We start from the raw sequence: 13,758 nt of genomic DNA on the forward strand, positions 1-13,758 counted from the left end.
CAGAAACTGTCCCACTTAGTCAGACTTCAGTGTTGCTCACTTTTCAGCTCCCTACACAAATACCTCCCCCTAATGGCCTGCAAATGAATGGACTTTTCACTGTCACTGTGGTTAAAAAGATTTCACACATATTTTGTTGTAAAACAGATATTTATTGAATGTTCTCTTGTTTGTTTGTTTTTGTGTTTTTTGTTTTTTTTTTTACAGATATCATGACACTGGAATGCTGATGTTTCAAGAACAACCTACGGCACCCAGACTGCCATAAAGCACAATGTCTCAAATGCGTCCCAACAGCGGCTTCAGGGCAACCAATCCACAGCAAACCCAAAGCCAGAGTTCAATATTAAAACAATGATGATGAAAAAAAACCAAGAGACTGACATCACTCATATTTTTCTGGTCAAACAACAAGGGAAGAAACAAAAATATTAAAGATCATGGACTCTGGAAATAAGATTCTCCACCATCTGTATTTGGTATTCAAATGGACACGGATCATCCCATAAATACCTCCAAATTGTAATTAAGACTTACCAGAGTATAGATTCTTAATACTTAGGTTGAGTCAAATAGCAAACAGAAAAAATATGATGTCCACACCCCTTTAGCACATGCCCAGAAATCAGGATGTTGTAAATATTGTACAGTAAACAAATAGGGACATTGATAAGAAATTAAACTATTGCAGAACAATGTATATAGCCATAAGAATCATACCTCTAGTGTGTTTATATATCCATAAGTGTCACATGCCCATTACTCCTTATTTCTTCTGTGCCCAAAAAGATTTAGCACAAAGATTACGCTCTCTGTATCTCAATAGGAAACATCAACATCTATGTAGAGCTAGACAAGAGGATACTGAATATACAGACATTAATTGGGAAGACACAATATTTGCCATATAGTGCACTATTGCTGGAATCCAATGCATATGCCCTAGAGTGTATGCTTATTAGGTGACCCTGTACTGTTAGCAAAACAGGTCATTTGCTTTTTTAAAAAAATTTGCTCTTTTAAATAGACAGTCGTAAAATAGAGAAGACGTGACAGAGTTATAAAAAGCTACGGAGACAAAAACAGAGAAAGAACAAACTTTAGGAGATCCCTGAATTCGTCCCAAATCTTCTCCTGTCCCCCACCCCACCCCACTGTAAACTACCACAGCAGAGCTGAACACAACCACTTTGATTTATTAAATAGAGTGTATATGAAATCCCCTCCTGTACTGTATATGTAATGTGTTTTAGCCCCCCATAGTGACGTGACACATCCAGATGGACTTCCATGGTTTGGCAGCTCTCTTGTATAGTGCAGTCAGAGTAGAGTTATCTTTTATTCAGTTTATACCTAACTGGACATCACCTTGATCCGCAATCCTTCCTCTTTGATTCCTGTTTGGCTGGTCCCCCCTCCTCCCCCTTCTTCCTCCTCCTCCCTCCTTCGTCCATCAGAGGGCTTGTATGCCCGCTGACCTCTCCGCAACCAGGCGTTCGCTCAGCTCCCACAGACTGGTGGCACTGCTCTGGACCTGGGCCTGGATGGACGGCAGGCAGCGGAAGCAGTTGTTGAAGTACATGCCCCCCAACCCCTCCAGCTCGGGGGCGACAGCACAGTACACCGTGGTGGCTGCCCCTTGTTGCTGCAGACAGAGAGACACACAGAAGGAGATACGAGCTCAGTGGGCGAGTTGTGAGACTGAGACAACGTCAGGAGGAGACAAATTATGGAGAACTCATCTTCTGACACACAGACATTAGGACGTGTCCTGTCCAGAGAAAAAGAGAGAGGACGAACAGCGAACACTGCATCACGACTACATCGCTATGTCCTCCGTGAGACACACACACACACACACACACACACACACACACACACACACAGGCAGCAGGACAGAGTGTTCACAGGGAAAAAAAAAAAAAGACTCCACACACCATCTCTCCCCTCCCGCCTGCAGCCCATGATGACTGGGTCATATTACCATGGGAACAGCATAACCCCTTACTGTACATATATTTATATACATATATTTATTTATTTATTTCTCTACCTGGTGTGTACAGGACCTCTGGCTATATGGGACCATATGAATGCTACAGATGTATAGACTCACAGTGGAAAAAGTGAGAACATGGACAAGAAAATTACACCAGCTCCTGTCTGGATGGGAATCACCAGGGAAAACACAACTATCATTTAAATCGTTAAAAAAAAAAAAGAGCAGGCTTTAATGCCACAGTTATGAATATGTATATTTTCACATGATGTTCACATGGGTTCAGCCAGGCTTTCCAAGTTGAGTTGAAAATAAGTATTGGAAATTATGCAAGTACAATTCTGTCTCTACGTGTTTAAATCAGAAGTTGGTTGGTTATAGATTAGTGTTATTTTCACATACAGCACACAAACACACACATATACCACAAGGTTTTCCCTCCCACTCTTCTCAGTAAGGCCTCTCTCATTTATATAGGCAAGTTTAAATCTGAAGATCACTCGAGTATCAGCCCAGAAAATGACTCTGTTTCATGTTGTCTAAAGCCGAGACACACTGTAAAACTGAAACAGTATTTGGACGCAACCTGCTAAGTTCTCGGATGCACCCTGCCCCATCAGTCAGTAATTAGTAGGGATATTCTTGGAGGAGAGAGATTTCTGTGACATTTGAAAATGAAAGCTGAATAAACACGTCAGAGAGAATTACACACATAACCCAGCTGCTCAAAGAGGAATCTTTCATGTTGCAGGCTCGGGCTAAAAGCTGCTGTGACAGCTTCCCTGCAAAACTCCTGAGGCTGGAGACAACTTCTATACGGCCACATGAAATGGCTCGCCTCTTTATCTCCCAATGAGAGGGAGCGAGAGTCAGATGGGGTGGGGGTGGGGCTGGGGGCTGGGGGAGGGCAGAGAGAGTGAGAGGGAACACTGATGTGACGACTGAGGACTAGTGTTTAGCACAGAGCACTGGCTCACACTGAGACAACCTCATATATGCAGCAGTCAAACATGGGCAAGACACACAAAAACGTACACACATGCATAATGGAGCCACACTACATGCCAACTGTTTGAACAGCTTCCTAAAGCAGCTGTGAGACCAATACACATGAAGTGGAAAGATCCAATGAGGTCTGAAGCATTTATACTTTTCACATGCAAGTACAAAAATATGCACAAAAATGCAAATGCTATGAACAGAAAAACACACACAAATCAGATTCCAAGAAATATTCTTTCTCATTAACACACACGAACCCGCACGCATACACACACACACACACATGCATACGCACATACACACAACCCCCTCTAAGCTCTAAGTAAACTTCCGCCAGGAGGAGCCCTGGTGTGTAACGTCGCAGCAGCAGATTGAGTGTGTTTGAAGTGCAGTGTGATGAGAGAGCTGGTAAACAGCAGATGAAAAGGCAGCATCTCTCTGTGCGCCGCTGTCTGTCTCACCTGCCAGCGAGGCGATAACTTCATCCACATCACATGTCGCCATATCAAAGACAGACAAATGCCAAGCAGTGTCTCCGAGTTGCAGGTTCACACACGCTCAGTTTAACTCATCTCCCTCGCTTAGGGCATCTGATTTAGCTCGTCTGAAAGCTAAATGCCTTTTAAACTCCACTGAAGATTTCAGTGCTGCAGGCTCTGATTTGCTGACGCCCCCTTGAACTTGGCTGACTTTCAGAGCAGTTTGTTTGTGTCCAGTTACCAAACACTGGTCCTGCTGTAAGTTGAAATATTGATAGAAAAAAACTTTCATGTGTCAGAATCCAGATTTATGTGGCTGAATTTATTATGAAAACTTCAGTATTTTTTTCCAAAAGTACTTCCATTTTTTAAAAACTTTTTTCCTTTTTTCCAAGAGTCGGTCCTACTGTTTCTCTGCAGGCTGCTACAGTCCGGTCAGTGGTGAGAGGACACACAGCACAAACATGTATTGTTGTTGCTGTGCGTCCAGCAATGTGCTATCTTCTTGGTGTTTAGCTCATCCCCCTCACCACTTGACCTTGCAGCCTCTGTAGAAGATAAGGCTGATGAGATTAGGCATTAACATGCTCAACCACCCACCACCGCCATCTATCATTGTGTGTGTGCGCGTGTGTGCACGAGTGTGTTTGCAGATAGGAGGCACGGGGTGTGTGAGGTAGTGGGAAAGAAAACAAGAGGGGGTGCACAACAACCTTACATTACATGACTACACACACATATTCATAAATGCATGCACCTTGCACACGAGCATGAACAGATTCTCGAATAAACACTTGGAACAATCTACATGAAAGGTGATGTGACTGAACCAGTGTGCATCGTACACATCTCTGGTGTAACAGCCATTTCTAACTCATGTGAAACTGTAGATTATGCCTGTAAATTTAGCTGTCTACAAACTGATGGATTTTGCTGTGTGTCTTTCTATCCTCTGCAACTAAATGTGAATCATTACCTTGTGTACAGTAGTTTTCAGAAAAAAACAAAAACAAACATCTGTGGTGTTTAAGAGTTGTTCTCTACTAACCAGAGCTGTAGACGTTGACTTAAGTTGCAAAAATGAGGACTTCAGACTTGACTTGGATCAAGAGTAATTCTAACAATATGCAGAAATTTGCCATGTTGCAGGTTCTTGCAAAGATTTTCCAGCTGTAGTAATTAAATCAAATTTATGTATCATTGTTATTAACTTTTGGAGTGTGTCGTTATCTACCTATTACTGTGCAAATGGCCTCTCCAAAAAGCCACCCACATGGACCCACCTCAGATATTTTATTCTGAGCTCTCCAAGTCATCTCTGAAATAGAAATGGATACGAGTTTAGCATTTTAGTTATACATTTACAGCTTTTTTTTACGGATGGTCTTGGCTTTGAAATAAAAACACCTAAATCCTGCAGAAGTAGTGCTATGTCTTCAGTGAGCCATCAGAGACCTGAAAGACTCAGATGAAGACGTGAGACTTGTTTTGAGTGACCTGAGACTTGACTTCCCCAAAAGAAAAACAGCTCTGCTACCACCACACTGATTTGGGGAGAGGAGAAGATAGGACAGACGATGTGCTCGATGTGATCAACCCTAAATCTAAAATTATCCTCTATGCTAAAAATAAAATGTAAAGATCACAGCAATATGACAAACCAAAGGAGTAGGACAGTATCAAATGCAAACAGATTTTGTGGGTAATAAAAACACCCCCAAATACTGAGGAAATACATACAAAACACCCTGCAATAAGCTGTCTGTAGATAAGCAGCAAATAGCCTGCACTTAGCCTGGGCTCCACTACTATGGCTCTGGAACTGCTCTGGGATCAGATCCAAGTCTTCCAATCTCAGTATGGACTTGTTACCCAAGGACCTCATGGACTTGCAATAGAAATGCCCTTGTATAGTGTTACGCAATAATCAGTTGTTGAAAACTCCTTATTGAGCGTATTCAAAAGCAAAAAGGGGACTTGGGGGAGATGTGATGTTTTGAATTAACAGTAATGTTACTTTGCCGTGTTCTGTTCTGTGTCTTCATCATCCAAGTTGTACTCAGCCGTATGAGCTTCCTCTGACCCTATGCATGTGACCCTTCACCCCCACATCTGTAGTTATGGCATTGACCTCTCCCTCTGACCTGGATGTAAATAAACCCAGTACTGTAGAGCAGTCTGTTTTTGGCCCATCCCTGTACATACAAACCTGTAAATACAAACAGCTATGCATGCTGAAAACCTAGCAATTCTTTCAGGTACTTTTATAATCCCCAAATTCTCATATGGCATGTGCTGGAAAAAAAGACTAATTTAAAAAAGTAGAAAAAAAGAAAAGATTAAAATAAAAAAAAAGTTTAAAATAAATGAGTTGATAATATTGTCAGGCAATATCCTCTCTTGGACAGTGTGTGTAGAGTCTTCCTGTTTTCTTACTCCTGTGGGTGGTTCTCTTCCTTTGCCTGTCCTTCTGTGTTTCTGCTCACCATCTGTGTCAGTTGTTGTCAGTTGGCATTTTGTACAGCAGCGAGGGTTGAGGCAGGAGCAGGGAGGAGAGGGGAGCATTCACCAGCTGACCTCTGTGATGGCACTCCAATTCAGCAGCAGTGCTAAATGCTGGCAAAACGGACAAAGCTATTTATGCCTGGGACACAATGTGAGAAGTTCAGTTTCTGGCATGAACCACAGATCATTACAGCATATGTCCATGCTTGTCATGTGAGGGCCTGCTGAATATTCAGTAGGCCCAAGAAACATTTTTTTGGTCAGAACCAAAAATAACTTTTGTTAGTCTGCTTGAAGTTTGGGAACCTGTTAATCACAGACAAGCAACATCCTGAGATGTACCCACTGTGTTAATAATTTCTTGCAAATACTATTTTAGCCCATTTTAGACACAGTAAGATTTTAAGAGAACAGACATGTAAACTACTGATTTTTTAAAATCAGATCTATAACCGCTAAAATACCTGAATTCTAAAGGTACTTGGTGAATAAAAAGTGTTTTCTACAATCCAGTGTAAAAAGGCTACAGCATGCATTTGGAAAGTATTTCCTGGCTTGTAGCCCTCGTAAAGGGATCAGGAGGAGTGCAGTTTTTGCCTCAGCCCTCTGCCCAGCCTCGTGGACTAGCTATCCTGAAAGTGGGACTCCAAAGGGATTGTGATTCTGTTTCAGGAATGTTTTTTTTTCAACCTGTGATGTTTAAAATAGATGGAGGTGTCTGATTTTTAATCTGTGCTAAAGATATTTTACATTTAATAAATAACCATTGAAATCATAAGCCTCTTATGCCTGTAGTTTATGTGTGAACGTGTGTGTGTGTGTGTGTGTGCAAGCACGTGCAGAGCAATCTTTGCCTTCAGCCACGGTAACCTCTGCGAGCTGACAGCTCAGCTGAGCGTGCCTGGCCCAGCTGTAGAGGGAATCCTGGGTAATGCGGTCCCCTCAGATAAACAAGCTGTCCCTCCATTCAGCTTGACCACTCAGCCAAGAGGAGAGGAGATTAGCACCTCAAACACCTCAGCGCACACTTCAGAAAGCATCCTGACACTCACCCCTCTGACTCTACGGTGACCTCTGTCACCCTGGCTGAGGTAGGCCAAAGGTCACATTGGACAAAAGCAAGTAACTGCGCTGAGCATTTTGTCAGTTCTAGCACAATAAAATAATTTCAGTGACACAATATTATGAGGGGAACAGATTTTTCTTTCCCACACATCCAGCATCCTGGAATACAAGGTACAGCCTTTATTCAAGTAGGAGCCATGTCCATAATCTGACTGAGAGCTTGTGTAGTCCCCCAGAGAATGACGAGCTCTCCTCATCATGGGTCTCCCCAGCGATTAGTCTACCCCTGGTCATCTGTATGTACTAAACTCTATTTCATACCCTCCATTAGCCCACTGGCTGAGGGCTAATACTCACCTACAGGCAGTGAGCTCCCCTGAGGGGCATTAGGGACAGGATGGAAGGACCAGCCTCCTCCCTCCCTCCCTCTCTATCCATTCCTTCATCATGCCCGCTCAATCTCTCTCTGTCTGTCTGCCTTGCCCCCTGCTCCTTCACCGGGCCCCTTCTTTTCCATCGACCCTCTGCAGATCCCCACCCCCCCACCCACCGCAGTCCCATCCCCCTCCTGCCCCATAACTTACAGGACTGGGCATACAGTGCTGCTATAGCCAAGGTCTCATGGGTAAATGGTCATAGTAGGTGAGTAAATGGATCCATTTCCCTGGAGCCCCAGATCACAGATGAGCCCTGTTGACATTCTTTCTTTCTACATACAGTAAGTGAGCAGAGTGATGCAGTAGAAGATGAGAAGGCAGAGAGAGAAAGGAGCAGAGGGGTAAACTATGTCGGAGTGACAGGAACACAACACAAAGCACCGCAGAAACCTCCTCCCCCTCTCCTGCACTATTTCTCTCTCTTTCTCTGCGGCCCTCCCTTTACCCCTTCTGCGCCAGATAAGATCAACCGAGTGTCAGTCATCAACAGCTCCCTGTCACACCGTGATTGTTCATCTGTTATGTGTGTGTGTGTAAATGTGCAGTCCAATGCGACATCCCTGCATACATTTAATGCCCACATGTTCGAGGGAACAATAGGAGAGGAAGTGAGGAACGAGGTGGAGGGAATGCAAAGGACAAGAAGGAGAGGAGGAGGGGAGGCATAGCGATGAGATGGGGGACAAGGAGAAAGAGTAGGAAAGGAAGGAGAGGAGAGGAGGAGATGAGGGAGCTAGGACACAAGGCATCCAAGGGGAAAACGACGGGGAGTCAGAAGGACTTGCGCAGCGACTGTGAAACTATCTCATTTTTATCTTGCGAGAGGACTTTCGAAGTGATCCGCACAACCTAATTATTTTCCCCTAATAAAAGCAACATATGCTAAGACAATAAAAGGCCTTATTGGACACCTATTCATTAAAGAGGAGCAGTAAAAGGACCAGGACTCTGGCACAGGGATTAGCTTTTAAAAGGGCTTTTCTCTGGCTGGAAATGGCCTTAGTCTTCCTTTAGCACGCCCATATGGGTGCATAGCCCACCATAAAAGATCTGAATTATACATGAAGAGGCCTGGCTGCTTTATTGGCTGTGATCTGCTTTTTCACTCTCACCTGATCACATCAATGCACAGCACCTTAAATTTTGGACCGAAACACTCTTTGATCCCATCTACTGCATATGACTACGACAAGTCACTCAGATTTGAGCAAAGAAATGCTCAAATGTAAAGTACATATTGCAAATGACAACCGTTCAACAGCAGTAAGATAACCCATAATTCACAAAAGTTGGTTAAGTTAGTAACACCTGGTTGAGATAACACATGCTGGTGACTCACGTCTGACAGTTTGGCACAGAGGAGTCATTATTCCATATGGTCAATGTACTGTAAGTGTCACTATGTTTCTATTATGAGCAGAGCAATGCTGTCTATGTGTTGGTATGTGAGTGTGTGATGAGCTGGTGTAATAGGGCCACACACAGGTGTGTGTATGCTCACCTCCTCACTGATGCACCAGCTAATTGGTCTCCTGCGGCAATCTGACATATTCACATACTCAGAATCTCTCACACACACATTCAGGCGCACGCACATACCCCCAAAAAATCACACACACATACAATGTAGTGTGCAATAGTTAAATTCCCATGTATACAGACTGGCAAATATGCACACGTACGAACACAACCACGCGCGTGCCCACATGCACAGACAGCCCGCAGAGTGCATTTCCAAATGAACTCATTATCACAGTGCTGACTCCAAGTGAAGAATGACACCCTAACAGACTGCTCATACTGTACACACACCTACTGTAGAGTACTGCAAAGGAAAATAAAAACCAATGACCAGAAAGGCGTACTGTAAAACACAAGCCATGAAAGGAAACATACCTCAGAGCCAAACACCTCTGAGAGCCAGCCCCCAAAATTCTCCACCACAGAAAAGGCAGGAGCCCCCTGAACGCACCCAAACACAATGGAAACATTATCTGGCTTTTTGTTATGTTAAGTACCAGTGATGATAGCAGCCGTCACTCCAACAGCCGACATGCACCCAGCTGTAGCAATTACTAAGAATACAATCCCAAAATGTAACATTACAACTGGGAAGGAAACCCCATTGTTCAACAGAGCAGAGATACATTTTAAAGCTATCACACCAAGCTGCCAAGGGAAATGTATGTTTAGGCAAATGACTGACATGGTTGGGGTAAAAAAACAAACAAAAAAACAAACTGTGAACAATAAGAAGTGTAGTCCAACTGAATACACAAAAAGTGAGTTTCATTTGTACATTAAAATGTTCAGAAACCTTTATTTCTTCTAAGCTCTTTCCTTCATAGAGGAGTGGTTTATTTTTTATTCTCAATATTTTATTTGTTTGCTTTCTAGCTCATTTCAATCCTAACTGAAGTTCACCTTCCTCTTTGTGGCTGTGGTAGAGCAAAAAGAAAAAAAGTCTTCAGGTTGTCTATCCTGCTCATTTAGCCATTCCCTCTAACCCATTCTCCCACCCACCGCCCCCCTTCCCTCGTGGTGGAGGTCGAGAGAGGGATGTTCTGTTTTAAATAAGAAGGCAGCACTGGCCCATTAAACTCTGATAGTAATGATATTAATTTGGCAGGAACGTGTCATTTTCACAGGAGAGCAACTAGCTGAACTGTCATTATGCACACACTTATACACACACACACACACACACACACACACACACACACACACTCACACACAGGCGAAAGCATTCCGTCTTGTTCACACTGTCTCTTACACACACTCTCACACAAACTCATCCTCTCTCTCTCCCCCTCTCTCTCTCTCTCACTCTTTCTCCCTCACAGACACACACACACACACACACACACACACACACACAAACCAGGAACACGTCACAGGAGAGCAGCTAGCAGTAACATTATGAGAGAGTTGGAGAGATCTGCTAATGGGATAGATTAGTGTGCCCTTGGTCACAACGGCTACAATGGAGTGACTGTAGCTGTGACTTATATCCATGTCCCTCCACCCCACCCTCTGCCCCCATCTGTACCCCGTTTTCACTCTCCTCTACTGCACTTTCTCCCGCTTCTCTTCCCCTGACCCCTTCTTCTTCTTCTCTCCCTGCTCCACTCAGTCATTCCAACTTCACATTTCAGTCCATCTCTTGCTTTATCCTCTATAGGAGAGACTGGTCATGACAAGGTTCAGGACTGGGTGGTGGAAACTTATCAGAGCAGAAGCAGAGTTGTGATCAAGGAGAGGATGGCTGAACTGTTTGTTTTGCAGCCAGGTTGTAAACCAGCAACACATTATCAGAATTGTTTTTTCTCATCATGGATCTTTGTTAATGGAGCCTAATGAACTCAGGGGACTTCACTACTCAATATATGAGCAAATATGATGGAAATCAAAAAGTGTTAGTTGTAAGCTGAATGAAAAATTGACTGCAATAAAATATGTTTAGCCACTTGTTATTTTTGGTCAAGTTCAGAAGTTGGGTCATTTTTTGGTCAAAAAAACACAGAAAGGGCTCAGAAACTTGACCATTTGACTACTACTGTGAACATGTTTATTTTCTCTTATTTTGCTTATTAATTACACACATTACACCTAAGAGAGACACAAGGGCAAACATGCAGTATTTGATTTGTGAATGTGCAGTCTGTATTTAATTTGCCTTTGAGCAGTCACTCTGCTACATTTTTCCAGCTGTGACACTAATGAGACCTGTCCAGCGCCTGTCTCTATAATGCTGCTAAATGCTAAATATACTTACACACACACTATCTCTCTGCAGCACGAACACACACACACACACACACACACAGGTCATACATGCATGTCTACTCACATTCAAACACATACTGACCCTCAAAGCAGTAAAAACACTACAGAGGGATGGGCCAGTGTAATGTGCAGTGTAAGAAGAAACTGAATGTATTTACCTATTTTTATTGGTATGCTGATCCAGTTGTATGTGTGTGTGTGTGTGTTTGAGTCAATGTGAAAGTGTGCGTCCCGGTATGCTACTGTGAATATGTGTGTGTGTGTGATTCCGTGTGTGTGTGTACGCTGACCCCATCTCGGCACTCCTGACCGGTTGAATGCGGGCTGCATAAATTAGTGCTGATGCTCTGCGATGTAATTATGCTCCTGTCAGGACGGCCCCTCTACTCAAATTCATTTTAATAAAGTTGGTCTCCAAGGTTACCGACCAGGGGTCACCTTCGGTGTCAGCCCCTATGGATCGCGCCCACGAAAACATTCTGAAAGTCTGCGGTCAGAGCACGGTAACACCTTAACACGACAGCATGAACCCCCCACACCACAACACAAACACACCTCCACTGACTTACTTGGGATGGAGAGAGGCAGCTGGCAGGAAGGAGTACAGAGGAAACAAGAGTGACAGAGATGAAGAGGTGGTGCAGAGAGAAAGAGAGAGAAGAGAATCAAAATGTGGGAAAAAGAGATAGAAAATATAGGGAAAGGAGGGGGGAGAGGTGTGGGAGGGTGAAAAAAGTGGAGGGGGCATGAAGGAAGGAATAAAAATGAGATGAAAAGAGTAAAAGGAGAGGCGGGGACAAGGGTAGAGGGACAAGGAGAGGGCGAGGGAGTGTCTCTCTTGGGCAGATGGCGGGGTGTATTCTCATTTGTCCTGCTACAGTGTGTGTGTGTGCTAACACTAACCTCCAGGGCAGAGCTGCAGCACAGAACACGCTCTCAATTAGCCAATAACACAGACCTGCACATACAGATGGGTGAGGGAGAGCCACTGCTCTGTCTCTACACAACAAATAGTTAAATATACAGGAACAGTGGACACTGCCATAACGTCAGCTGAATGAAGTTTCTAATTTATCTCCAATACCATTCTATCATTCGTTTGAATATCGAATGCTTTTATGGCTAATGACAGAAGAGGGTGTGTACTTTCAGGCAGTGTATCAGACATGCTCCGAGTGACTGAGGCTGATCGACCATTAGCAACAATCCTGGCGCAAAAAGATTTAAATTGACCAACTCAAACAATTTGGCAGATCTTATTTCATTTATGAAGACATGTTTCAAATGTTTCAAATGAGTAATTGTGGTGTAAAACTTCTCTCTCTAAATATATTCTTGATTAAATTACAAACTGAAATTGACAAATCGCCTGCCTCTTGAATTGTAAATATGAATTGCATAAATTCTCGCTTTCATTGTGGATGATGTTTTTTTTTGTTTTTTTTCATCATCATATTTGAGGTTGGTATTTTTGGGGATTTTTTTTTACCATTATTACTACTTTTAAATATGTTTTTAAGTGTAATTTGAAAAGTGTGAATGGGCGAGTTGACATAACAACATCTTTCAAATGCACCTATATTATTACATTAACACACTAATACTTCAATCCAGTGTTTGAAAAGACCAATAATGTTTGTGATTTTTACACGACAATTGCTGATATCAAAACCAATATATATATATATATATATATATATATATATATATATATATATATGTGTGTGTGTGTGTGTGTGTGTGTGTGTGTGTGTGAATATATCTATCTGACTTTAATAGTAATAATAAAGGTGCTTGTTATTAAGCTACCATGCTAATATTAGATCATCATCTGCCCCTGACTGTCATGTATTACTACGCTTTTTACCACCTGTGCTTGAAGTTGCGTCTGCTGAATACTGAAATCTCAGTGTGTGGCTGTCCATATCCACACAAACACTGCACTCGCTTTGGCCTGCAACCATTCAGTGTGTGAGGTTGTGTAGCCCAGCCATGTGGGCCGGGGTGACTTTGACTGCCTGTGTAATAGTTACAGCAGCACGCTTTGTTAGCTGCAGGTAATTTATGGTTGAACTGGCCTGATAGTCTGATACGATCGACTGCCCCGACTGTCTTTACCAGCCGGCCCCAAAGACACAGGGGAAGACTCTATCTGAGGAGGGAAGGTAAGAAAGAGACACAGAGGGGGAGAGATAAAGATAGTGGGCTACAGGATGACTTAAACTGTTGCTGCTGGAGAGGAGAAGATGGATTTTGACTGCATGATGCAGTGAAATAATAAAGCAAAAAATGAATGTGACAAAAGTGTACCGGGGAATGAGTAATGCAGGTGAAAGGCAGTGAGAGGGTGAGAGAAATTAAAGGGTTGCAGAGTAGTTAAGTTCTCAGCATCTCTCTTGAGGTGTGGTGAGAATTAGATTGCATTAAAGACTGACAGTCCATTCATCTGAACCATACCAAGAAGGAACATTTAGTTAATTGAATG

General features: G+C 43.0%; 2 protein-coding genes across 2 annotated transcripts in view; one reads left to right on the forward strand and one right to left on the reverse strand.

Moving 5' to 3' along the window:
• Nucleotides 1-345, forward strand: part of LOC108875373 (transcription factor Maf) — a 43,604-nt gene extending 43,259 nt beyond the window's left edge. The window contains exon 3 of the mRNA XM_018664262.2: nt 208-345. The gene's annotated coding sequence lies outside the window, so the exon portion shown is untranslated. The remainder of the gene's footprint in view (nt 1-207) is intronic.
• Nucleotides 132-13,758, reverse strand: part of wwox (WW domain containing oxidoreductase) — a 129,768-nt gene continuing 116,141 nt past the window's right edge. Inside the window, exon 9 of the mRNA XM_018664260.2 lies at nt 132-1,645. Coding sequence (XP_018519776.1) covers nt 1,454-1,645 — 192 coding nt within the window. The 3' untranslated portion in view covers nt 132-1,453. The remainder of the gene's footprint in view (nt 1,646-13,758) is intronic.

The sequence above is a fragment of the Lates calcarifer genome, linkage group LG10 (genome assembly GCF_001640805.2).
Source record: "Lates calcarifer isolate ASB-BC8 linkage group LG10, TLL_Latcal_v3, whole genome shotgun sequence".
NCBI classification, from domain to species: Eukaryota; Metazoa; Chordata; class Actinopteri; family Centropomidae; genus Lates; species Lates calcarifer.